Source organism: Sciurus vulgaris (genome assembly GCF_902686455.1).
Source record: "Sciurus vulgaris genome assembly, chromosome: 4".
NCBI classification, from domain to species: Eukaryota; Metazoa; Chordata; class Mammalia; order Rodentia; family Sciuridae; genus Sciurus; species Sciurus vulgaris.
This window is the reverse complement of record NC_136464.1, coordinates 121834442-121860057: the sequence shown is the minus strand read 5'-3', so window position 1 is coordinate 121860057 and position 25616 is coordinate 121834442. Positions and strand designations below refer to the sequence as shown.

The 25616-nt window shown below is 35.7% G+C and overlaps 1 protein-coding gene across 2 annotated transcripts in view; it reads right to left on the bottom strand.

Annotated features, from left to right (window-relative positions):
• KLHL1 (kelch like family member 1) overlaps positions 1 to 25616 on the bottom strand; it is a 425106-nt gene that overhangs the window by 261250 nt on the left and 138240 nt on the right. For both annotated transcript variants that reach the window (XM_079135882.1, XM_079135883.1), the window contains exon 4: positions 6842 to 7038. In XM_079135882.1, the coding sequence (XP_078992008.1) occupies positions 6842 to 7038 (197 nt within the window). The remainder of the gene's footprint in view (positions 1 to 6841; positions 7039 to 25616) is intronic.

Below are 25616 nucleotides of genomic sequence, written 5' to 3'. Positions count from 1 at the left end.
TTAGTCCCAACAAGTCTTACTAATGATCTTAATTTAGAGCACAAGTAAAAACTGCCTGTCAAGAGTATACAACAAGTTCCTGCAATCTGAAGGACAGAATGGGTGGTGATGGAAAAATACCTAATTTGATTTTGGTAATCATAAAAAAATCAGTAGTCAATCTAATTTAGAAACAGAGAACATTAAGAAAAATAAAACCAGAAAAATAAGAGGAACTTATTTTCCACGCAGATTTCCACAGACTTTTTCCAGTGTTTGTGATCATTAAATCTCAATAGCACTGTTCCCCCCAACTACTCACTATATCTATCCTGACATTTCTGCTCAATCTATTAAGAAATTTTTAAGTCAAACTTTGATAATTTTCAACTTACACAATCACATATAACTTAAACTTGTTATCTGACTATATGGGAATGTGAGATACTAAAAAGCAATTGAAAGAAAGAAATGAATAAAAGAGGGGAAAAGGCATTAAAAATCAATTTAAGGAGGACATGGTAGAGCACACCTATAATCCCATATATTTGGGATGGCGAAGCAGGAAGCTCACAAGTTTGAGGCCAACTGGGGCAATTTAGCAAATCCCTATCTCAAACACTGGAAAGGGCTGGACATGTAGCTCAGTGGTAGAATGTATGCTTAACATGTATAATGCCTGTAAAATCTCCAGTACCTCAAAAACAAAATCAATTTGTATACTAATGTATCACATTTTAGTGTCAAGAAAAATGAGTGAACTTTATTTTGGTGACTTAGATGTGCAAGGAAATTTAAACTCCATCTATTCCTCCAAAAAAACTCTAATCTATGGTTTATTGAAAGAGTTACTGTTAAAGAGAAAAAGCATGTTTCTAGCAAGAAACCATGAGACAAATTAAATAAGTGTATTTGACACTCAGAACGATACCTGACACATATTATACACATAACATATGGCACCACAGCACCAGTAATGGCAAGTATGACCCTCAACAGAGCTGCCTGTAATGCGCCAAAAAAAAAAATGTCAGAAAATAGAGCTACTTCTCTCTTTTTCTTTCTCTATCTCCCAATAAGTACATCTGAAGTATCAACCTTTAGTTTTGTTCTCACCTTTTGCCTTGTCCTTATACTGGGCTGGTGATGTCTCAGAATTAAAATTTGGCCCTTATTTGCTCAAAAAATTTTAATGGTATAATTTTAAATTTAAGACAAAGATCCCAATTCTTAACAGTCTCCATAACCACTGAAATTTGGTTTGGCCTAAATCTCTAGATTCAAACATTATTTTGCTTCCCTTTCTTCCCCACCATCCTATATCACTTGAATTTCCTTAAACATGAATAGTGCCGTCCCACCTCAGATCACTGGCATATCCATTTCTCTCTGTCATGAACATTCTTTAGCCAACTCTTCCCCACACTAATTCCACCTCATCTTTTACAACTTAGGATAAGTATCACTTGTTTAAAGAGGCTTTTCATGTTTCATTCCCTCATAGCATCTTATAATTTTTGGTTGTAGCATTTATCATATTCATATGCACATATCTATAGGTGTAACCAAATAATTACCACTTATGGTGACAATTTATTTCACTCAACATATTGACCTTGACTCTAAGGGCAATTTCATGTCTATTTAGTCTGTTCTTGCAATCTCAGTGCCACTTCTACAGTACCTGGTACAGAGTCATCAGCAGTATCTCAGCCCTTCACTAACTCATTCAATAATGAATACGAGGTGTAACCATTCATCTAGATTCTTAGGTTAGAGATGTTTAGAAAACTAATACCAAAAAGTTACAACAGCAGGGTGTGGTGGTGCGTGCCTGCAATCCCAGCAGCTGGGGAAGCTGAGGTATGAGGATCACGAGTTCAAAGACAGCCTCAGCAACTTTATGAGGCCCTAAGCAACTCAGTGAGAGTCTATCTCTAAATGAAATATAAAAAGGGCTGGGGACATGCCTAGATGGTTAAGAGCCCCTGGGTCAATCCCCAGTACTGAAAAAGAGGAAGGAAAAAAAGGAAGAAGAAGCTATAATAAAAACGTGGTGGGTTGGGCTGGGGATATAGCTGAGTTGGTAGAGTGCTTACCTCGCAAGCACAAGGCCGTGGGTTCAATCCCCAGCATCACACACACACACACACACACACACACACAAAAGGCAGGTAGACAATAATTACAACAGAGAAATAAAATCAAGGAAATAATAAGCACTCAAAAACGTGTAAAGATGTGTAAGGAAAGAGAGAGCTTTAAAGGCAGTGCCACCTCAAGTGGAACGTTCAGAGAAGAGGTCTCTGTTCAGTGACAGTTCAGCAGCAATTTTGAATGAGGCAGAGGAGAAAGTGATATTCACATTTGGTAGAAGAGAGCTTCTGGCAGAGGAAAGCAAGAGCAAAGTGTATCACATGATAAGCTTGATGTTTTAGTTAGTTTGTCCTTATTGCAACTAAAATAACTGACAAGAAAAATTTGGAGGAAAAGTTTATTTGGGACTAACAGTTTCAGAATTCTCAGTCCGTAGATGACCAACTCCGCTGCTCTGGGCCCAAGATAAGGCAGCACAACATGGGGAAGAGCCCAACTGAGAAAAGCTGTTCAGTTCATGATTGGGTCAGGAAGCTGGGGTAGGGAAGGGTGGCACAGGGAAGATACACCCTTCTAGGCACACTCCCAGTGACCCACCTCCTCCACCTAAACCCCACCTGCCTGCAGTTACTAGCTGGTCAATTCATTTAAACTGGAATGGACTGAGTGGATGCAGCTCTCATAATCCAAGCATTTTCCCTCTGAATATTCCTGCATTAACAGGTGCTTTGGGGGGACATCTACATTAAAACCATAATTCTTGATACAGAAAAAAACAGTAAGAAAGTTAGTAAAGCTGGAATTGTATGACATAGGGAAATTCATGGTAGGAAATGTGATTGGACAAATGTCAGCAGCAAACCACATGTATACTTGCTGAAACTGCTGAGAGTTCCAATTCTAAAGAAATACCCAGGGAAAACAGGAGAATTATTTAACTTATTACAATGTAGTAGACACTTGGTTAGGATAAAAAATTGGGAACTACTCCAACAAAAGAATTCACAATATATTTGTGAAGATCAGTCACAAAAACATAAAAAAGATAATTAATTATATAAGGAAGTCTATAATGATATTTCATAATCCTAAGGAAAGGAATAGATACTAAAATTTCCAATGATGGAGATAATGTCATGGAGTTTTGATATTTCTTTGACAGATGAATTTAACTGGAAACGTAGGGATTATTTAGAACTTCATAGCAAGGATTCTGCAAAAAAGTATCTGAAGCTGGTAAGAGTAACAAAAGCAGACAATACATGTTTAGATGAGGTGAGATCAATTCCATTTAATTTTGAGGAAAATTCTCAGGTAGTACTTTAGAAGCAAGGCAAGAAAGACTATGTACTTGAGAATAAGGAGCTTACTGTGTGTGTGTGGAGCAGGGCAGGTTTGAAGAGATTGTTGGATTCGGAAAATAAACCACTCTATTGCTAATAGAAAAGATTGTGGATAGGGAAATACAGGCTTGAATAGCCATTGGAAGGACTTTGGAAAGTGCTGTTCAGGGATGTTTCTACTATCTCAAACTTCTTAAACTACAGTTCATTTGGGAATTGTTCTTAAAGGCACTGAGCAGAGGAACTATGCTCCTCAAGACCCTCCCGAGGGCACTCATCAACCATCGTAACTGCAACAGTTAAGGCAATAGATTTCAAGGGTTCACTTGGAAGTTATTCTACTTGTCCATTTCTTACATATTTTACTGCCTGTGGAGAATAATAACTTTTTCTTTTCCAAGATTGTCTCTTATTAGCAAACTGTAAATCAGAATCCATTGGGGAATGAACTTCTAGGAAATGAAGGTCTAAGCATCTTCTACAAAAGGCAGAGAGATGAATTTGGAGGTGATAGCAATGAAGATTGGTGGAAAGAGACCACCCAGCTGAGAAGGAAAGATTGAAAGACTGAAATAGACTCAGGACTCCGCATTCATCTTTATCCAAAGTTGTTGAATTCTGAAATCATACTTTCATATAATACTTAACTTTAAATAATTGATTATATTTCTTAAATTTTAAACAGAATGAGAAACACTTAAATACTGCTATTTTCAATAAAAATGCATTCTATAGAATACATGAAGCAGCAATTTTCATGCCTTAATTTTATTTAGCTTCTGGAAACAATGTTTATAAAACATTTCTTCATATGACACGACTAAGAAAACCTTTCCATTCTTGTTACTCTCATCTGTCTTTGTCACTCTTTACTGCTTTTAAAGTGTGATGTCCAGAATTAAGCAAGGGTTTCATAATGAAATCTAAATAGAATATGGTAGGACTGTTTCATTCAATGATTTTTGATTTGGATTCTGTCTTTATATTCATGCAGCCAAAGTTTAAAATTGTGGTTTTGAATTAGTTTCACACATCTGCCTAATCTTGGGCTTGCAATCAAAATTTTCCAGTATTTTGCAAATGAACCAATGCCAAGCTAGGTCACCTTCCCTGGATAGATTTTGGAATCGTTAACACAAAATCAATAGCTGTCACCAAATAAATGAGTGAAATTTGCAAAGGAAAGATAGCAAATCTTATGAAAGAAATAATAGAAAGCAAAGTAAGGTCTGGTCTTTGAAGATCCAGTTGACAGCTAAAATCTTAGCAAAAAATTAAAAAACAGACCAGGTAAATATTACTTACAAAACACAATTTGCATCAGTAAAGAAATTAATTCCATTTTATATATAGTATATAGAACAAATGGGGTGATTTCCTATCAAAGCAGTTAAAAAGAAAAAGAAAATACAGCACAATAGATCTGCTTTCAAAGCACAGATTGAATAGATTAGATGGAGACATATGCCTGATTAGACAAGGATCAGAGGCAAATATGTAATGAGAAACTGTAATATCACATGCAAATGCTAATTTTAAAGTGTTAGAAACACAGTAAAATAGAGCTCTAGGAAAATAGCTAAATAGTAAATTTTCTTCTCTTAAAGAGTGTGACTGTGAACAACTGGAATATGGTGGAACATCATGTTTTTAAAAATAATTTGAAATCATTTACGTTTCAACTGACATGGCACAACATCTAAGCAATATAGATTTTCAAAAATAAACTAATATAGAGACATTTGGAATGTGCAACATCTTAGAACTATTTGTATTTGCTTTAAATATATTTTCATATAGAGTATATCTTTTAACATCTCTAAAAATATTGTTACTGTCGAGTGAGAAATTATAGAACAATCTAAGCAGCTGTAAGAAAAACAGTTTTATTACTAAATTAATAATTTCAAACTAGACCAGAAGGGACCATCATCCCTCTGGATATGGAAGCATATTGTTCTTCAGCTTAGCTAAGCCAGGAGCTTCTAATTGTAATGAAATGTGCCTAATTAAATGACAGCAGATGGACTTTGATATTTTGGTTGATGAAGTATTTGTTTACACTGATTTTTTATGGTTCATATAATTTCAAAAGTAGTACTATGTCCTGTCATGGAATACTTCTGAAAAAGGATTTGACAATAGAATTACAATTCATGAATCTCCTTTTAATTTCTCTATTTTCATCTAATGTACTAATCTGCTTAAAGGATTAAAGAATAAAATGAAAATCATATTGAAACTCTATCTAAGAATAACAATTAGAATACTTTTATGTGGTTGACTCTCAACAGTGATTTAAAAAATGTCAAATTTCAAAGTCTGAGTTGTGAAAGAAACAGAAACCATAAAGCTTAATGAGATTTATCTCTGATAAATGGTTCCCTTGAGCTGAAAAGAAAAAGTTATATAATACCTTACAATTGGATTTTTTTCAATTTATAACAATCAAAACTTAATAATACTAGTAAAAATAACACTTGCAAAACTGGCTAATATTTATATAAGGTTTCCTCTAAGTCAGAAAATACATTAAGTGCTTTAAGAGTAATTTTTAAGTGCTTTTAGAGTAATTGTTTCCACACATAAAATTGGATGAGTATCAAACTGTTATAACAGGTTACTCTATTCAAGAATGGGAATTATGGGGAAAAAAAACAAAACAAAAAATCAACCACTCACACCATAATGTTCACATATATAAAGTATACAATTTGAACTACTTTTAGAATGTCTATAATGCTGGTAAAAATGCATACTTGAGTGTGAAGAAAATATAAGAGAAAAATATAAAATAGGCTTAATCACTTAATGTATTTTACAAACATTTACTGAGTGATATTCACTAAAACTTTTGAATTATAAAAACAGTGTGGAAAGTAAAATTTGTAAACAAAGAAAAGTTATTTTATGAAACTAAATATTTAGTACAAAAGTTCCCAAGAGTTCTGGAATCCAATATTGAAGTATAATATGCAGTGTAACTGTAAATTTTTCTCCATATATCATGTAGGCAAAGTTGTAGCAAACATAATGTGTTATGATGGAATGTTTGAAATAGAAATGCAGAAGACATAAAAATCAGCAGCTATGGAAGTGAATGTAGAAAGATAGATATAATGCAATAATTAAGAAAAATTGGTTCATACAACTTTGAAATCCCAAATAACCAGTATTAATACTTATATTATCTATAAAGTGTGAATAAAGTCATACAAGCAATAATAAATTATATCACATAGAGTATCTTTATGTTGAGATGAGATATGACTATGGTAATATATCCCATGTAACAAAATAATGAAAAGGTGCTAAGCATACAAAACTCATTTAAAGTTAAAAAGTTGTTCAATGTCATCACAGTAATTATTTCCACCCTTGATCATACAGTGTCTCTATTATTAAAATCTTAATATTCTTACCATTGTGTAGCTGTGGGCCACCTTCATTAATTCAATGCACCCTTGAGCATCTGCGAATGCTCGGATTCCTAAACAGTTAGATGGGTGCAGAAGCTTCATGAGGAAGTGGCAGCACACTTCCACTACTTGAGGAAGTTGAAGAAGACACGCTGCAGCAAGGAGGTTTTCAATGGTGTCTTCTTTCAATTCCAAGCAACCTAACCATAAGAGAAGAGAATTATGGAACTCTTGAGTTTAACAGACCCTGATGTTTTACTCAAAACATTAGGCAAATTTACTAGAAGGTAACTGAGCCTAGATTGATAATCAAGATAAATATGACTCAGAAAAAGCCAGTGTAGTTTTAAGTATTACTTACTTAAGACAATGTTCATACAATGAACTATTTCATGCAATGTTCGAAATCGTCCAGTAAATATAAATACAGTTTCACCTATAGTAAAGGGACAATAGGTTGATAGGGCTGCAGCCATTTCTCCCCTGCCATTTTGCTGCTGCCATTATTTTGCCTCCCCACCCCCCACACACAGCATTTTACAACCTAGATTGTTAGCCCACCATATTCCTCTTCAGTCTTTGGTCAGATTGTTATTAGCCCACAAACTTCCACTACTTAAGACTAGCTCCCCTGCCCTTTTCTCTTTCTCTCTCTCTTTCTCTCTCTCATACTTAAGGGCAGACACTGCTCATCAGCTTAATAAAATCTCTTGTGTGGGTTTCCATATGTGAAGTGTTTTTCTGGGTGCTTGTATTGTGCCATGGCTCTGGTGGGCTCTGCCACCACCACTTAGGTGAGTAGATCCCCCCATCTGACACCCCAGACCTCTGGAAGCTGGTCTCACCTTCCATTTGCCCTGACGCCCAGTTCCACATCTACCACTGGTGAGTCTCCTCATAAGTCCACTTAAAAACTCCTCTGCTGACCTAAGACATGACCACTGATTGTCTGACACCCTTGAGGGGGTTGAGGAGTGGGGGCTCCCCCAGTCATGACTTTTACAGTTACAGCTGACCCCCTTAGTTGACTTTATCTGACAGATGGGTCCCTGATCTTTATGGTAGAGATTCTCTCTCTGGGTTGAGGCTCCTCTTCACTTTTCCTCTCAGAATTCTTGGTGCCAGGTCCTCAACTCCCTCCGATTTTGCCAGGCACACACTAACAGGGGTGACAACTCCCATCATTGTGTTGCCTCCTCATCTCCAGCCAACTAGTCTGTAACCTTGGGACGTCTTGGACATTGACTTGGCTGTTTATCAGTCTCCACCATGGGATCTGGGTCCTCCATTCTCACAGATTCACCCCTGGGGTGTCTACCACACAATCTTAAACCCCTTCACTTGACCCCTCAGACTAAAGCCACCAAAACTTAATTGCTTGTGTAATTATATTGGCCACAATATCCTTTAGATAATCAATTCAAATGACCAGTTAATGGCACCCTGGATCCCTGTGTTCTATGGGACCTATACAATTTCTGTGAGCGAGTGGGAAAATGGAAAGAGATTTCTCTACATTCAAGCTCTCTTTTTCTTCTTGCACACTAAACCTAATCTTTGCTTTTCCTGCAAACCCAAATACCTCCTTTTGGCAATGAAACCTTCCTCCCACTTTTCCTTCCCTTCCTAACCCCTCCTCCTCCTCTGACTTTGATCTGGCTAACCAGCCACCCCCATACCAGTCCCTTATGGCAGAGGCACCCGCCCCCGGCCCCTGCTCCTCCATCTCCTTTGCCCCCTTCTGTTTTGGCTTCCACCATCCCAGCCTAGCCCACTCGGTCCTCCTGCCACAAGGTCCCATGCACATGTTCTAGTCTCCCTACAGGAGATGGCCAGTTTGGAGGGAGTGACCATGTTCCTTTCTTGCTCTCTGATATTTCCCAGATGGAAAAGTGGCTAGGCTCCTTCACCTCCATCTCCACAAACTTCATCAAGGAATTTCAGTATCTTAGCCATCTTATGACCTTATCTGGCATGACATTTATATGATCATATCCAATACTTTGACAACTGAGGAGCAAAGGAGGGTCTGGGAACAGGTGCACAACTATGCAGGTGAGGTTCACCAATCGTCCCCTACCCACACCTTTGGGGTTGAAGCAGTACCAGAAAAGGAGTCCCAATGGGACTATAACATGTGGACTGGGCATCTGCAGCAGGACAAGTTCCAAACCTGCATGTTGCAAGTCTCACAAAGGCTGCCATTAAACTCATTAATGCAATGTTCAAAATCCTTCCTGATTAACTTCAGGAAGTAATGCAGGACAAAACTGAAAACTCATTGACCTTTCTGAGTTGCCTCAAAAAGGCCACGCTCAAACAATATTAGTCAGAACCCTGAAACTTATTATTTTTCCCAAGTCACCCAGACATAAAGGCTAAACTGAGTTGGTTGAACAATGGGCCTCCTTACCCCACAGTTGGAAGTTCTAGTAGAGACATTCAGGGTGTATAATGGAAGAGAAAAAAAAAAAAAAACAAACAACAACTAAAATACCAAATGCCAACCAAAGTCTTTCTGCCCAGCCAGCTACTACTAGGGGCACCCTAGATCCAAGAAGACCTCCAGGTCCATTTCTCAAGGGCAGAAAAGAGGGCCACTGGGCACAAGCCTGCCCCAACCCCCGGCAGCCCCCAGGTCCTTGTCCAAAATGCCACCAACCAGGACATTGGGCAGTGGATTGCCCTGGTGCTCAGAGAAGCGCCAAGTCACCCTCACCCCCTTTCCCCAGTGACTTACTGGGATTGGCAATGGATGACTGAAAGGGTCCAGGACTTCTACACCTGATGATCACCATGGCTTAAGAGCCCTGGGCAACACTTATGGTGGCAGGCAGGCAGTTAGATACTGGAGCCACCTTTTCAGTGCTGCAGGATTTTGGGAACCCACTTCCCCTGACAAATCCTCTGTTTGGGGGGTAGAGGGAAAACCATATCACCCGCTACAAACTCCTCCAATAAGTTGCCATATTGGACAAATCTTCACTCATTCCATTTTGATAATTCCTATATGTCCCATTTCCCTCCTGTGAAGAGACATCCTAACCAAATTGGGTGCTTCTATTTCTTTCTCACCCACCATGTGCCTCCACCAAGACTCTTATGCTATTCCTCTCCTCATGATCTTGCAGGAATATACAACCAACCTGAGTCTTCATATCCCTGTCTTCCCTCCCTTGTTGACTGTAGGGAACATTCCTCAAGCCTATCTGACAGCAGTCACTGACACCATGGTCTAAGTAAGCCAAACAGTCTGGACAGAGAAACTGAGGTAATGGTAAAGACTCACCATTAAATGAAGGTCTTTGCAGCTGCTGAGGCTGAGTTAGAAGCTGAGGGAAGGCCTCACTATCAAGCATCCCAGCAAGCTATGATGTGAGTTCACCCATGCTGCCTTGCCTCATGCTATGTGCAGGAGCTTATCATCCTCCCAGTCTTTGTCTCAGACCTGTTGTTGGGCAGAATTACTTAGGCATACTTGGTTTGTTTACATTACCTCGACATATAGTTCACCTGTACACTGATTCTGTTATGCTTTAACAAGTATGTTAACCTGATTGGATAATGTGCCTATATATGTCCTGTACAATCCTAAGTTCAATTAGATCTGTGCCTTCAGAGACCAGTCTCCGATGTCTGAGTTCACTAGGTAGGCATTGTATATCCTCACCCTCAGGGGACCCTGTCTCTGAACATCTACAGTTGACCCCAAGATCTGGGACACGCACATACCCTCTATATCCTCATACTCACCTGTACTCATTCGCTTGAAGGACCCAACATCCTACCCAGTCCAGCCCCAATATCTCTTCCCCAAAGGAGCCTCTTAGGGCTTCAACCAGTCATCCATGATTTAAGGTAGAAAGACTTCCTGCGCCCCGCCAAGTCACCTTATAACACTCACATCCTGGCTGTTAAGAAGCCTAACAGATTTTACTGTTTAGTACAAGATCTCTGAATCATCAATCTGTGGTTGTCCCCATCTTCTCCATTGTGCCCAGTCTCTACACCTTGCCTTCCTCTATCTCTACCTCCACCACATCCTTCTCTGTAAAGGATGTCTTTTTCACTGTCCCTCTTCATCTTGACTCACAGGATCTCTTTGCTTTCACCTGGACTGACCCTCTCACTTAAGATTTTTCTTGACTGACCTGGCCATTTCTCACACAGGGATTTTAGGACAACCTTCACCTCTTTGGTCAAACACTGTCTCACAATCTTGCCTCTCTTACTTTTGTTTCTCCTTCCTCTTACAGGATGTTGATTACCTAATTTTATGTAGTCCCTCTCCCAAGGACTCCCAAGGAGACACTATTAAGCTTCTAAATTTTCTGTCTGACAGAGGGTCTAGGGTCTCTTCAGCAAAGGTACAGCTTTCCTAACCTCAGGTTATTTACTTAGAAGTCAGCCTCTCACCTGGATTTAAGGCCATCACTGTAGAGAGAAAAGCATTGTGGCAGGACATGCCTACTCCATCTATCAAGGAAGAAATTCTTTCCTTTCCAGGGCTAGCAGGATATTTACAATTCTGTATCCCAAATTTTTCCATCCTGGTGGTGGCCCCCTTGTATGAGGTTTCAAAGGGTGCTCCCACTGAACCTCTTCTCAACTGAGTGGAAGCCCCTTTCTAGACCCTAAGGAAAGCCCTTCTTCAGGCTCCAGCCCTATACCTTCCTGTCATCACCACACCATCCTATCTGTTTGCCTCTGAGAAAAGTGGATTTGCTCTGGGATTCTTGGGACATAGGTTTGGTCCCAATATCGGCCCAGTGGCATATCTATCAAAAATGCAAGACTCCACAGTAAGTGGTTGGGCACCATGTCTTAGGGTATTGATCAAAACATTTGTCTTAACCAAGAATTAAAAAAACTTTCCTTTGGGGTTCTCACTGAAGTGCTTTCACCTCATCATCTGTCAGAGTTTCTTACTTATAAAGGGTCTGCAAACTCTACTGACCTGTCGGGTATCAGCTTTGCAAACTGCTCTTATTTAAGATTCTTCCATTTCCTTTAAGACATGCCCTCCTTTAAATTCAACCACCCTCTTACTCTCGCCTGCCAACATACATGCTTCAGCAACCCATAGTTACCTTGAGACTCTGAAAGAGTTAACCCCCTCCCCCTCCAATGTTCAGGAGGGGGGTCTTACACAACTTTACTTTCATATGATTCACTGATGGGAGCTCTTTTCTCCTTGAAGAGATCTGACCAGCCGGATATGCCATTGTCTCCCTGGAAAAGGTTGTAGAGTCAGGACCACTACCTAACAACACCACCAACCAACAGGTGGAACTAATTGCCCTCATCTGTGCATGCATCCTCCCAAAGGGAGAATCCCTCACAATCTACACTGACTCCAAATATACTTTTCACATTATCCTTTCCCATGCTGCTATTTGGAAAGAGAAGGGTCTTCTTACCACAAAAGGGAACTCCATCACCAACTTTAGCTCAAGATGCTCAACTTTTGAGCATCTTTGCCTCCCAGCAACCATGGGACTTGTACATTGCCAGTCCCATCAGATAGACCAATAATTCTTCAGGTAACAACAAGGCAGGTGAGGAGGCTAAAAGAGCAGCCCTGCCATCTACTCCAGCCCCCATCATGACCCTCCATGATCCCTTACTTCCACCGCCCCTCAACAGAGAGATACTTCCTACCTCTACTGTCTATTCCACTCCAACCTTTCTTCACTCTTTGCTAGGACTCATTTGCAACTATCCTCCTCTGACATCTCATTTCTGAGGAAACTCTTCTCCACATGTGAATTTTGCCTACAAACCAATCCTACAGTCATCAGATCCCCCACTTTTTTGACTCACTAGGCCCGTGGCACCATTCCAGGGGTAGACTGGCAACTTGAGTTCACTCACATGCCCACAGTAAGAAAATCTAAATACCTTTTGGTCATGATAGACACCTTCTCAGGATGGGCTGAAGCCATCCCCACCTTCAAAAAAAAGGGCACTAACGGTCTCTACATTCATCCTCATGAAATCATTCCTCGCTTTGGAGTGCATACCTCCTTCCAATCAAATAATTGGCCTGAATTTCCAAACAACTTGCCAAGACTCTTGGAGTCCCTTGGCATTTCCACATTCCCCTTTTATCCAAAATCATTGGGTAAAGCAGAATGAACAAACCGAAGTCTTAAAAATGTCTTAACCAAACTTTAGAACTTCACCTTGACTGACTTAAACTCCTGCCTTTTGCTCTTCTGTGTCTTCGCTGGTTCCCAAAGAAAACTGTCACTATCTCTCCTTTTGAGCTCTCCCCTTTTGAGCTGACATACCGTCAACCCATCCTTCCCCCTGGGATAATGTCCCTTCCTTTCCCTCTTCCTTCTCATATGTTCATTCTCTCCTAAAGCACATTTGGGCATTCCTATGGGGTTACTCTGATTCCTCCCTGCCTGGACCCTTGTCTGACATCCTGGTGCAATCTCTTGAAATAGAAGACCAAGTTCTTATCTCTCCTCCTCAGAAGGCTACAGCCCCTCTATCTCCCAAATGGCAGGGATCACATATGGTGATCCTGGCTACGCCAGTGGCTGTCAAGGTGGGAGGTTTACCAGGATGGCTATACATTTCTTGGGTTAAGTTCTACTCTCATTCCAAAAACTCCTCTCCAGCTTCTAACCCTCAGGCTTCTTCCAACCAATACTCAGCTACCATAGTGGGACATCTCTGCCTCAGGCTGAAGACCATCAAGCCCTTCACACTTCTTCCCATTTTGGAGGCCAAGGGCCAGAACACCAAGGCACCAGACAACCACATCCAGCCACGAAAACTGGACTGCCAGCTACGTTCTTGCCTCCCTTGCCATTTGCCCTATCTGCCATTTTCCTAACTAATGGAATTTTCCCCAATAGATCTGCCCAGGTGCCAGCCATTTTCTCCCTCCCAGATTGCCCTAGGGACTGCTGGAAGACTGACTTCTATTGTCCCCAGGGACGTTTTACCCATTTTACATATGTTCACAGCCGATGCTCAGAGGATCCACTCTTAACACAGATAGTCATCCCCACATACCAAATACTCAATTTAACTAACCCTTTCATGGCACAGGAATTTTGAATGTGCATGAGAGCATGGTTCTCTCATCTCCTGGCTAGTGCCCTAGACTTTAACAGCTCATTGACTTTCAATAGCATCCTCTTGGAGCAGTCAGATAATTTGCTTCCAGATATATATTTCCAATGAGTTCACAAGAAAAAGGAAAGTTCTTGCAGGAAGAGTGCTGCTTCTATGTCAATCTGGGATTTCTCAGGACAAGATAAAACAGCTGCAAGAGGACTTGGAAAAGGGAAGGAACGAACTTACCCTAGGATCCTCATGGTCCGTTTTGGGCCAATTATGGCAATTTATTCTCCCATTTATGTCCCCCACTCCTTATAATTGCCATCATACTGGTCTTTGCCCTCTGCACATTGAAGTTTGCACAAAATCTGATTCAAAACAATTTCTAATCAGACTATTAATCACATTGTATTACAGGACTATCAGGACCTCATAAAGGAACAATCAGAGCCTGACTACAAGTGCACTCCCCAGGGGAATTATCCAGTCTCCAATCCCCACCTACTGCAATGAAATCCCCCTCCCCAAATCAGCTCTATGCCCTCGTCCAGTAGGAAGCAGTTACTGAAGATGGATCTTTGCCCATATGCCCAAAAGGGATCTTCTTATAAAAACAAAAAAGGGGGAATGAAGGGAAGTAGGTTAACAAGGCTGCAGCCATGTCTCCCTTGATTCTTCCCCCAACACCATTTTACAACCTAGATTATTACTGACTGTGAACAATCAATTGAGATAACTCACTACCTTCCTAGATTGTTATTAGCCTGCAAACTTCCACTACTTAAGAATAGCTTTCCCGCACCTCTACCCTGTCTCCCCCTTAATGGTAGACGCTGCTCATTTGCTTAATAAAATCTCTTGTGAGAGTTCCCGTGTCTGGAGTGATTTTCTGGCTGCTTTCATATAGTATCTGTACCCATTTCACAGCAATTATGGTTCTTTCTTTGGTTGTAAAAGAAAGACAAAGAGAAATAGGGTTCAAGCTACATGTCTTCAAACTTAGGGGATTAGAGGCTTACTTCATTCCTGAAAACATACATATGTTTGTATCTGAATATGAGGAAAATAAAAATATGTACATAATTTTGTATATACATATGCTGTAAGTTTCTAATATGGTATTTAACTAACTGTACTAATGTTTCTAATTGTCTATAATATTTCTTTCCTTTGATCAGTTATATTAACTGCAATACATTGCCATTTCAGTTTTTCTTTTTTTTTTTTTTCTTTTCTAACTTTTAGAAAATGGAGTTATTTTGGAATGCTTAGGACTCACCTTTGAAACATTCTAGGTTAAATATATGACACTAGATTTCAATTAGTAATTCAATGTCTTTATGGTTTTATTCTCAGAGATTTTAATTATATTTGAATGGGTTAGGTCATAGCCTCAGAAATGGTTTATTTCATTTTTGTAACATAGACTATCAGTAGCTCTTTTTTAGAAATATCTTCACTAATTTTTCCTGAAAACAAAGCCAGACCACATTTCCCTTGAGTTATAGGGGACATAAGTTCTTGTCCAGGACCATGAGTAGAAATGATGGTTGTTTGTTACTAACAAACTAACATATTCAGGATAAATATTCATCTCTGTGCTCCTCTTACACCAACTATTAAAGGTGATAATAAAGTTCAAATGGATGGAAATTACACAAGGAAGAGCCAAAGTCCTGAATTAAAACCTGGAATCACGAGATTGAGCTAATAATAGTCAAACTGTATTCCCATAATATACTTAGAATTTGAACATATATAATTATATTAACCATTGCAGCCTCATTTATTCTGTTGCAGTTTTCATTTTATTTTAATTAGCCAGAACCTGTAATGATGTGAACATTTTCATACCATAAATTATTTAGCTATCATTATTACTTTGCTAAATGAATCAACTTTTTCAGTGAATTGCCTCATTAAATCATTGTTTCAAGAAATCAAATGTTTTTCTTGATCTCTGTTAATGAACACTACAGACCAATGGTAATGCGTAGGGATTTTTAAGAGTATAATTATTTTATTAAACCTTGTTTAAAAAATTTTGACATGGCTGAATATGAAGATATATGCTTTCATTAGTACAGGAAAATTATTGCCCATTTTTATCTAAATGATTCTTGTCACTATCGACCTCTTTTCTCTGTTTTCTCTTAGAGACTATTTCTAAGGGATTAAAAATTGGAACACCTCATTCTCTCCAGTCTGTAACTTTTTTCATATTTTCCATTTACTAATTCTTTGTAATATCTAACATTTTATTTACCCCTCATTTTTAGAACACCAGTAATGTTTATTTTTATTTCTAGTAGTCATCTCTATGAGAATTACTTGCACCTCAATGCATAAAATATTTTCATATCCACCTTCAAGTCCATGGATATTTCCTTAGGTTTGGTCAAAATGCTATTGATCCCTGACTTCCTAACAGTTTATATAACCTTCAATTCTAGAAGTATCTTCCATTTGCATTATTCACTTTATACAATTTCTAACTAATTCATACAACACAAATTTTTGTTACTAAACATATATATATATACTTAATGTTTTTATTTTTACTTGATTGTTGATCTATTCTTTTTTCCGCTTTCTGTCTTCATATAACTTTACCATATTTAATTTTGGTGATAATTAACTAATTATAAATATATATGGTCTTAGTTATAATGGAAAATTGTAAGAATTTTAATTGTTTTTCTGAGAAAATAATGATCTGTTATTCACATTTCCAAGTCTTTTAAATTTGACTTTAATCTATATGTTAGTTTTATAAATAAAATGTTTTATTGTTCACACCAAAGTTTTTATTGTGCAATATTTTTCACCTTCATTAATTTGCAAGAACAGTATAAAAACATTCAAATACCCTTCATCTATCTTCACCAAATGTTCACATTTTTGCCATATGTAAGGGTATGCTGTGTGTGTATGTGTGTGCATGTATAGTGTGTACTGATGCTATGCTTGATAAATCATTTGAAAATTAATTTCAGTCACCATATTTCAAACTAAAATGCTTCTGCATGTATTATAAAAAAAAAAGGATAGTCTCCAGCTTAGTGACAATGTCACTATCTCATGTGAAATTGATGCAAAATTATTTGCTATGGTAACATTTTCACAAAATGTTCAACAAATACACTATATATCTTTTATTTTTTAAATTCAGGATCTAATCAAGAATTATACATTATATTTATGTTCCTTTCTTTTTCTTTACTTTAGAACAGTTTCCCAGCTTTTTTGTTACATAGGGTATTTATTTGGGTGAAGAATCCAGAAAGTTGTTTGTAGAAATCCTCAGTTTGTTCTTGTCAAATAATTTCTCCATGATGGAATTTGGGGAAATCTTTTTGACAGGAACACCACTGACCTTGTACCTTTTCTGTGCCATGTCAGGAGGCGCGTGATGTCAGAGTGTCCCATTTTGGTGGCTCTAAGTTTGACACCTTTCTTCAAGCAGTATCTATCTGCTGTATTTCTTCATTTTAATGAAGGCTCTTTCTTTATAATTGATAAAGTAATATATCGGAAAGATAAATATCTTTACATTCATACAACAATATTTTACCCATGACATGCTTAATAAATAAAAGATATTATATTTTGTTTACGAGTTTCACTGAAAGAGTAAGAGAGCAAAGGAATCTATAGCAGGCTAAGTGTACAAAGTATTGATGAAGAAGAAAAAGAGAAGATAAAAGGAGATAATTAAAAGGAACTACAAATAATGTAAAACTAAGATACTATTTATTATATATTAATTTTCAATTAAATACCTACTTTTATTTTACATATTTTATATGAGAAATGTATTAGTAAGAAAGTTAAGCTAGTTTTTTAAAATTCCAAGATTTCAATGAATTCACAAAGACTTTGTGGTTCAGATATTATCAAATAGTAGAAAACTGCAGATTTAAGGTCAATTCAGAGGGAGATGTTTGCTTATAGCAACAAAATTCTCTGAGGAGTTTGTTTTTCATAGAATAAATAACATTATCATGCAATAATTTTGTCAAACAAAATCTTTATCTGAAGTTGATTCATACTGATTTGAATTATTTGACTAATTACATCAGTGCTAATTATTTATATATATTTAAAGGTTTATAAAAACCCTTAGAAAGCAACAGAAAAAAGTGTTCTATAAGTTATAGAAACTGATTTTTATATCAATTTTAGGTTATTTATGAAACGTATTTATAAAAATAAGTTAAAATAGTGGACACATTGAAATCTGTTGTTATTTACTGGTAATTGATCATGAGTCTAGTAATTTTTAATATATATATAAACACACACATATATATAAATATATCTCCAATATACTTTTATGATTTAAGACCTTCAAAGGGATTTTTTCTATATTGTTTAATAAGGTCAGCAAGAAGTTGACTGCATGCTTCTTAGCATAGATTTTATGAAAATCAGGTGAAAGAGACAAATACTAATAGTTTTTATAGATTTCACATAACTAAGATTTTAGAACATCAGAAGGATGACTTTCCTTACTTTTCTTTACTATTTGCCTTCATAGATTTTATTCAGAACAACTAGCACATCACACCTGAACTACTGTACTTGAAAAGGCCTGCTTATTAGATGTGTACTTAGCTGGGGACTGAGACTTTAGATTTCAAGAGGATTTTCACTACTAATTTATGTGAAAGGTTCATTGTGCCTAAACTGTTCGTACATACAGTATGGTTTATGTTGACTACCTGTTTCCCTCTGAGAGTCTGAAATATTGTTATGTTGTAGACAGTAGCTGTTTACATGATCTGCAAATAATAAAACTCTGCGTACTAAGTCTGATTAGTTTCCCTAGTTGGCACTTTATTACAACTCATTGAAGCGGGGATTATGTGTGTCCTGTAGGACTCAGTTAGAAGGAACCCTGGGAAGTATGTGTCTGGTTTTCTCTGGACTTCATTCCATGGGCCTTTGCCCTTTTCTGACTATGTGTTCTTTTTTCATAATTAATCATAGCCATTGGTATGTAGAGTCTTGCTAGTTATTCCAGTGAATCATTGAACCCTGGAACCTCCCAAGATATTATTCAGTTCAGAAGAGTTGGGGTAGAAGACTAGAAGAGCAGTATAGTTAATATTTTAATTCACCAAAATTAAATATAGTTTAATTACAATTATATTCAAATGTAGATTTATACAATTTATAGTTATAAATCTGTACTTATATTAATATGTGCAAATTTATATTTATAAATATAGATTTATTGCAATCATATCCCAGGAGATACTTTGTGGAAGTTATAAAACTGATTCCATAAATCATATGGAAATGTAATGAACCTAGAATAGTCAAAACAATTTTGAAAAATAACAAAATGGCACTGCATGATTTTAAAACTTAATACAAAGCTACAATAATTAAACTTGATTGGTACTGGTCTAAACAGGTCTAAACATATAGGTCAGAGCAAGAGAATAATATCCAGTAATAAATGGACTTATCCATGTGTGGACAAGTAAAATATGTATGGGCACAAGGAAATTCACTTGAAAAAAGGATACTCTTTGAAAAAATCAGACATGCATATTCAGAAACATGTATTGCAATGTAATCCCTCACGACATGTAAAATGTATTCAAGATGAATCTAAATGTTAAACTTTAGATTATAGATCTTCAATTAAATAATAGGATAACATTCTTATGTTAAACAGTTTTTAGATTAACTATCCAAAACATAGTCCATGAAAGGACAAATTGATAAATTTGACTTCACAAAAATCACTGCAAGAGACACTATTATAGAACCAAAAGGTGAACTAGACTGGGGAAATGTTTACAAATCTTATATCTGATAAATCATTAGAACCAGAAAACATAAGAGACTTTCAAACTTGATCAGAGAAAAATTAATATGGGACAAATGATTTAAACAACTTTGTCAAAAAAGGAGTATGAATGAAAGCTACAATCACTGTTGTAGGGAATATACATTAAAAACACAGAGACATTAAACCTTATGAAAACTCCTACTGGAAATGTGACATTGCACAAATACTTTGGAAATCACTTTCCCCTCATTTACTCAGTCATTCTGCTCCTACCTACTTGCTTATGAAAACTGAAAGCATATATGAATATAAGGTCTTCTATATGAATATCTATAGATTTTTGTAATTACCAGTGGCTGGAAACAACCCAAATGTTTATTGACAGGTTATTGGATAAGCAAATTGGAGTATATTTAATTTAAATTTATTGGATTATATTATACTTCACAGCATACCATTTTCCTTTCACGAAAATTAAATCATGTTAAACATACCTATCTCATCAAATATTTATCAATTCGTTATAAATGACTTCCAAAACATTCATATGTAGAATAATTTTAAAGTATAATTTTAAATTACTTATTAGTAGTTTTGATGGTTAATTTGGGGATTATAACCACTGTCTGTCTTAAAGAGTTAAAAATGCTGTATTTTTTTTTAACTTAGAACATGTCCAGTGAAAGATATCTCTGTGAAAGCAAAAAGCACAAAAGGAATAATAGTGAGTTTAGAGCTTGAATGCTCACAAATTGAGCTACTTCATGCATGATATATTTCTTTACATCTATAACCTGGCCAATTCTCTGACAGATTTAGATGGTAAAAGAGCAAAAGTCTGCCAAGACTTTGACTTAATCGTTAACTAAAAAGTGAAACGAAAGTAATTCTATGCTTCCAAAGTCAACTTTTAAGGCAAAAATGTTCTCAAATAGATTAAGTAAGAGGGAGAATCTACCTGTTTTTGCTCAGGTACCACAGAAAATCAGCTGAAAAATACCCGATGCTTAGATGAAACCTAAAAAGGCTCTGAATTTAGTAGCAGAATACTTTTAGAAATTATTTTCAAAAAATAAAGAGATTTATAAACTCCGTTAAAAAGTTCAGAAGAAATTTGTATTGAGGGATAATTAATCGAAAATGTCAATACTTCTTCAAGAAATAAATAGCCTTCGGCTCAAGTAACTTCCTTAATTTCCCTCATGATCATGAGAGTTTCAGGTTTCTGATTCAGACAGAAAAAAATGTATCAGAAAAGCAACTATATGCCTTTCTATCTGTTTCTCTTTCATCAATGAAATAAATATTTATTAAAATTTCCCCAGAAGTTTTTTGGCCATATTGCCCTGGATAGATTGTGTCACAGACTATGCGTAACCCAGTAGAGAGGTAAGGAGGAAAATGCCAAATACTGGTTTTTGACTGCTTAGAATTTTCCATTACCCTCTGATTCAAGAGAGTGGATTAAGGAGGGAATGGTTTACAGATAAGAATCACCAAGGAATGCTACAATCATTTTCACTTGTCTTAAGTAAATGGTAAAGCTATTAAATATTCCAAATACATGTAGGCTTAAACTCTGATTTTCTACAGGACATTTAAATGTATTAGTTATTGGAATGAAACTATGTAAAATAGAATGAGAAGAAAAGAGTTGATATCTATGTAAGAATATGATGCTCACTGTTCTATTATTTATTATGTAAGCAGTCCCCTAATAACGATTTATGATTTTACAAATAAAATGTATACATATATAGTTAAATATCTTTATATTGAAAAATTTATATCACCAAAGGTATTGTTTTAAATATGCATATTTCACCAGCAAATGCAAAAACTGCCTATAAAATTCACAAAGTAAATTAAATGCTATCTATCTAGTTGTCAACCTGTCTTCCTCCCTCCCTCATTCTCAATAGCAAGAAAAATAATCTCATTTATTTTCAAGAAGCTAAACCTTCAAAATTGTTTTTGTCAGAAAATTAGAGGATTTTAGAAGTACATTTTTAAGTTATTATACTCACAGATTTCAAAGAAAATTTCAAAGATGTTACACAGATTTTTTTCACCTAACATAAACCAGGCTTACATTAGCATGGTACATATATTTCACTAATGGATAAACACTATTACATTATTAGATAAATCCTTACTTTACTCACATTTCCTCAGATTTTTTTTTTTAACCTAATGTCTTCTTTTTTTCTGTCATGGGTTACCATTCAGGGTACCATGACTCATTTATTCATGTCCTCTTTTATATCTCTTGACTGTGACAGCTTTGCCAAATTTAATGACTGGCAGTTTTGAAGTATATTATTTTGTAGAATGTTCTTTCATTGAGATTTTTCTGATTATAATTAGACTGGGATTATGAAGTTTTGCTCTCATTACATCCTAACAAGAAAATACTACCAGCATGATTTTTTGCTATTGATGTTCATTTTGATGGCTTGGCAGAGGCAATGCCTATCAGGCTTCTCTACTAAAACTGGTCTTTCCAGCCTTTCCATTGTGTGCTGTCTGAAAGAATGTGTATGCATGGCTCACACCTAAGGAGGGAGGAATTGTGTTTATCTTCTGAGAGTTGAATAAATAATGATTTAGAATTCTTTGGCAAGGGAAATTTATCCTCTGTCACTAATTTACTTATTCAATAATTTACTTATGCAGTATCAGCAAAATCATTGGATTTTTTCAGAATAAGTGTTTTTAATATAGGCAGGAAAGTTTAGATCTTATATCAATTTATAATCTTTCTTAGGTTTACATATATTTTTAACAGTTTCCAAAAAGTTGATTTTTATTGCATTCAATTTTTACTGAGACTTTCACAAACATAAAATTATTCATTGTCAACATTTGCTACATAACTGGTACTCTGATCTTTTCTCCCTCTCATCAAGAAGAAAATCCTGGTTGCCTTCTAAAACTTATAGCAAACTAGTTTTAGGATACAGACTACAAGTTCTATATATGAAATTCTATAAATGTATATCTCATTAATCTAAATAATGTCTTACATGTTTTCCAGTCATAAGAAATGCAAGCTTAATGTTTTTTCAGTACTAAATACATTTCAGAGTATAAGGGCCCACTGTTCCAAAGGTCAAAGAAAGTTATGCAAGGACCAATGTAAAGGTAACTCTGACAGGAAAAGCTATCATTTTTCCATTTTTACCTGCACATGTTACCTGTCGCTTTGAAAACCCACTGGGAATCAGGTCGGAAAAAAATTCAGGAGTTCTAATTTACTTAAATTGCCTCAAATGTGTTTTCCTTATATACCTATCCTTTGAAGAAAATTAAAAAAATGTTTTCTGAACAAAAGTCTTGATTTTCTTCAAACATTCCCTTGACCCACATCCATTCACTGGTGTTAAACTTCCTTGACTTTAACAATTGACTATGCCCTTATCTTTAGTATGTTATACATTATAACTCTAGGCCTAGTCAAATGCATAGATATTTTTCTACTCCTACTACTTTCTCCAGAATTTAGCATAAAACAGCTTGTCATACAACACTCCAAGAAATTGTAAGAAAAGGAGAATTAACTCATGTTATTGAAGTTATCAAGGTCTCTAATTTAAGTAACATAAGTTGTCAACTTGTCCACCAGACCTAGCACAGATATGTTAATTTGGCCATTACAATAACCAATTTTGTGCAGACTACATACTCCTTAAGATCATCTTAGAAAATGCCATTTCCTTTAAATGAATTTTATCTAGTACCTAATTGAGTTTGATTCTCAGATTTAAGTATTCTTTTGTTTAGTGCATGAAATTATTATCACCTTGTGTACCTGGACAACATGATTTGAACTTGAATCAGTTGATAGAAGCAACAGTTCTGTAACTCATTATTGCATCCACTTTTGGCATAATAGGGAGGCTGTATGAAGTATGCACATGGTGTCTTAGGCATATTCAAAATATCTTTGAATACTTTGACTATTTCAAATTACAAAAGGATACAATTTCTTCAGACTTTAATAGGATAAAGCATGTGTTTCTTTTGAGCAAATTATTTACTTTTATTTTGTAATATAACTCACTATATTGTTGTTTTTGTCTTGGTGACTAAGAAGCTATAACAAATTGGTATGTCATTTCCTGGAATACAAACAGAAACTTAAAATATTTACTATTGTGCAATTCATCCCATGGGTGTTGTGGATTTTAGTTTGAATATGTTTTCTAGGTTCTTTAGATTTGACTTTCAGAGACATTCTAAAATTCTGACACCTTAGTTACTTAAGAATGAATACCCAAATTATAATCTAGTGACTTATTAAAATAATTTTTAAAACTTTATTATTCTTTGACATTTTACTTCAATGGGGAAAACAAAAATGAGACAGAAAGGGATAAGTATAAAAGAATATAATTTCTACTGGAAGACTTTAGCACTAGTAAGTAGGCCATGATCCCATACAATAAGGTTGAATTAAAGTTACCTGTGAAGGACTTCCATCTCGACATGCTTAAATATTTTCTGCACTAACTTGGGTATTTGTGCTGTAGAAAGAGAAAGCTGGAAGGTTTTGGCATTTATTTTCTGACATTCTGCTCAGATCATCAGAACTTTACTATCTTGTCAATATGGCCACTCTATAGACCCACTATCTCTCTTTTCTGGGGCCTCTGCATTGACAAACATTTTGGTTGTTGGTTTAGTAAAGAAGTTTCCTTTTGACTGTATTTTGGTTCTCAAAATATGCTTTATATGTTACCTTCTTACCTTTAAGTTATCATTATATGTTAAAGCTGAGAAATAATTGGATGAAGACTCATAACAGTAAAATATAGAGGCCCAAAGAATATTCAAAATACTTAATGAGAAGCAAAAATCAGGTATGTCAATAAAAGTAAACATCTAACAATCAGAATGCATACAGGGCTGTTGAAGCGAGTTGTGTTTAAATAACAATATTGTTGAAGGCCAATGTAAAGACAAATGATGTTAAATTGTACATACTATACTATTCGGTGTCTGAAGTATAACATGATAAAGTATACAGACAATTTGGAATTAGAGTGAATGTGAAATAATCCTGAGAATACACAGTAAACCCTGTGATTAATGTAGAACCATATGATTAATGCAGAATACACAGCATGCAAAATGAACAGATGATGTGATGGCATCTGCTTCCATTTTTACCTCTAGCATGCAAAGCCGTGGAGCTTTTAAACAATTAAAAGACTGAGATCAGCAATAAAATAAAATCAAAATAATTTTTTTAAGGAAGCAAGGTTGGTTATGAAATAAATGTTGAGAGATTTTTTTTCTTGAAAGTTCAAAAATCAAATATGAATGAGTCATATTGTGATAGATAATTGGCTTGCAAATAACAAGATCAACATAGCATTTTTATTAAACATTCCTGTTAAATCCCATATTATGAACTGCTCAATAACAACAACAAAAATCTAGATAATATCCACGAAATATATATTCTTTTTATTATTTATTTTGAAATAATAATTTAACTCACATTAGTTTTATAAATATTCAGTTTTACATGTGTACATGTACAAACAACAAAAGCAAACAAGGTTATTTGCTAAAATAATTGAAAGTCAGGAAGATGATGGAAATATAGAACTTATTTTTATTGTTTTACTTCTTTCTTACTGAAAATACAGGTTATTTCAACATTTTGTGAAAATTACTTAAATAAATGTTTGAAGATAATGGATAATAATTATACATAAAACCAGTCTTTGAAGGCTCAATTTCTTATATTGAGGATAGAATTTTCCATCTAGTAAAAGCTCTAAGTTTAAAACTAATATTCTACTAATGTATTTGCATAATTCATTCCACTTGAATTAAACCAGTAATAAAAATGAAACAATAATTTACTTTTAATTACAATAA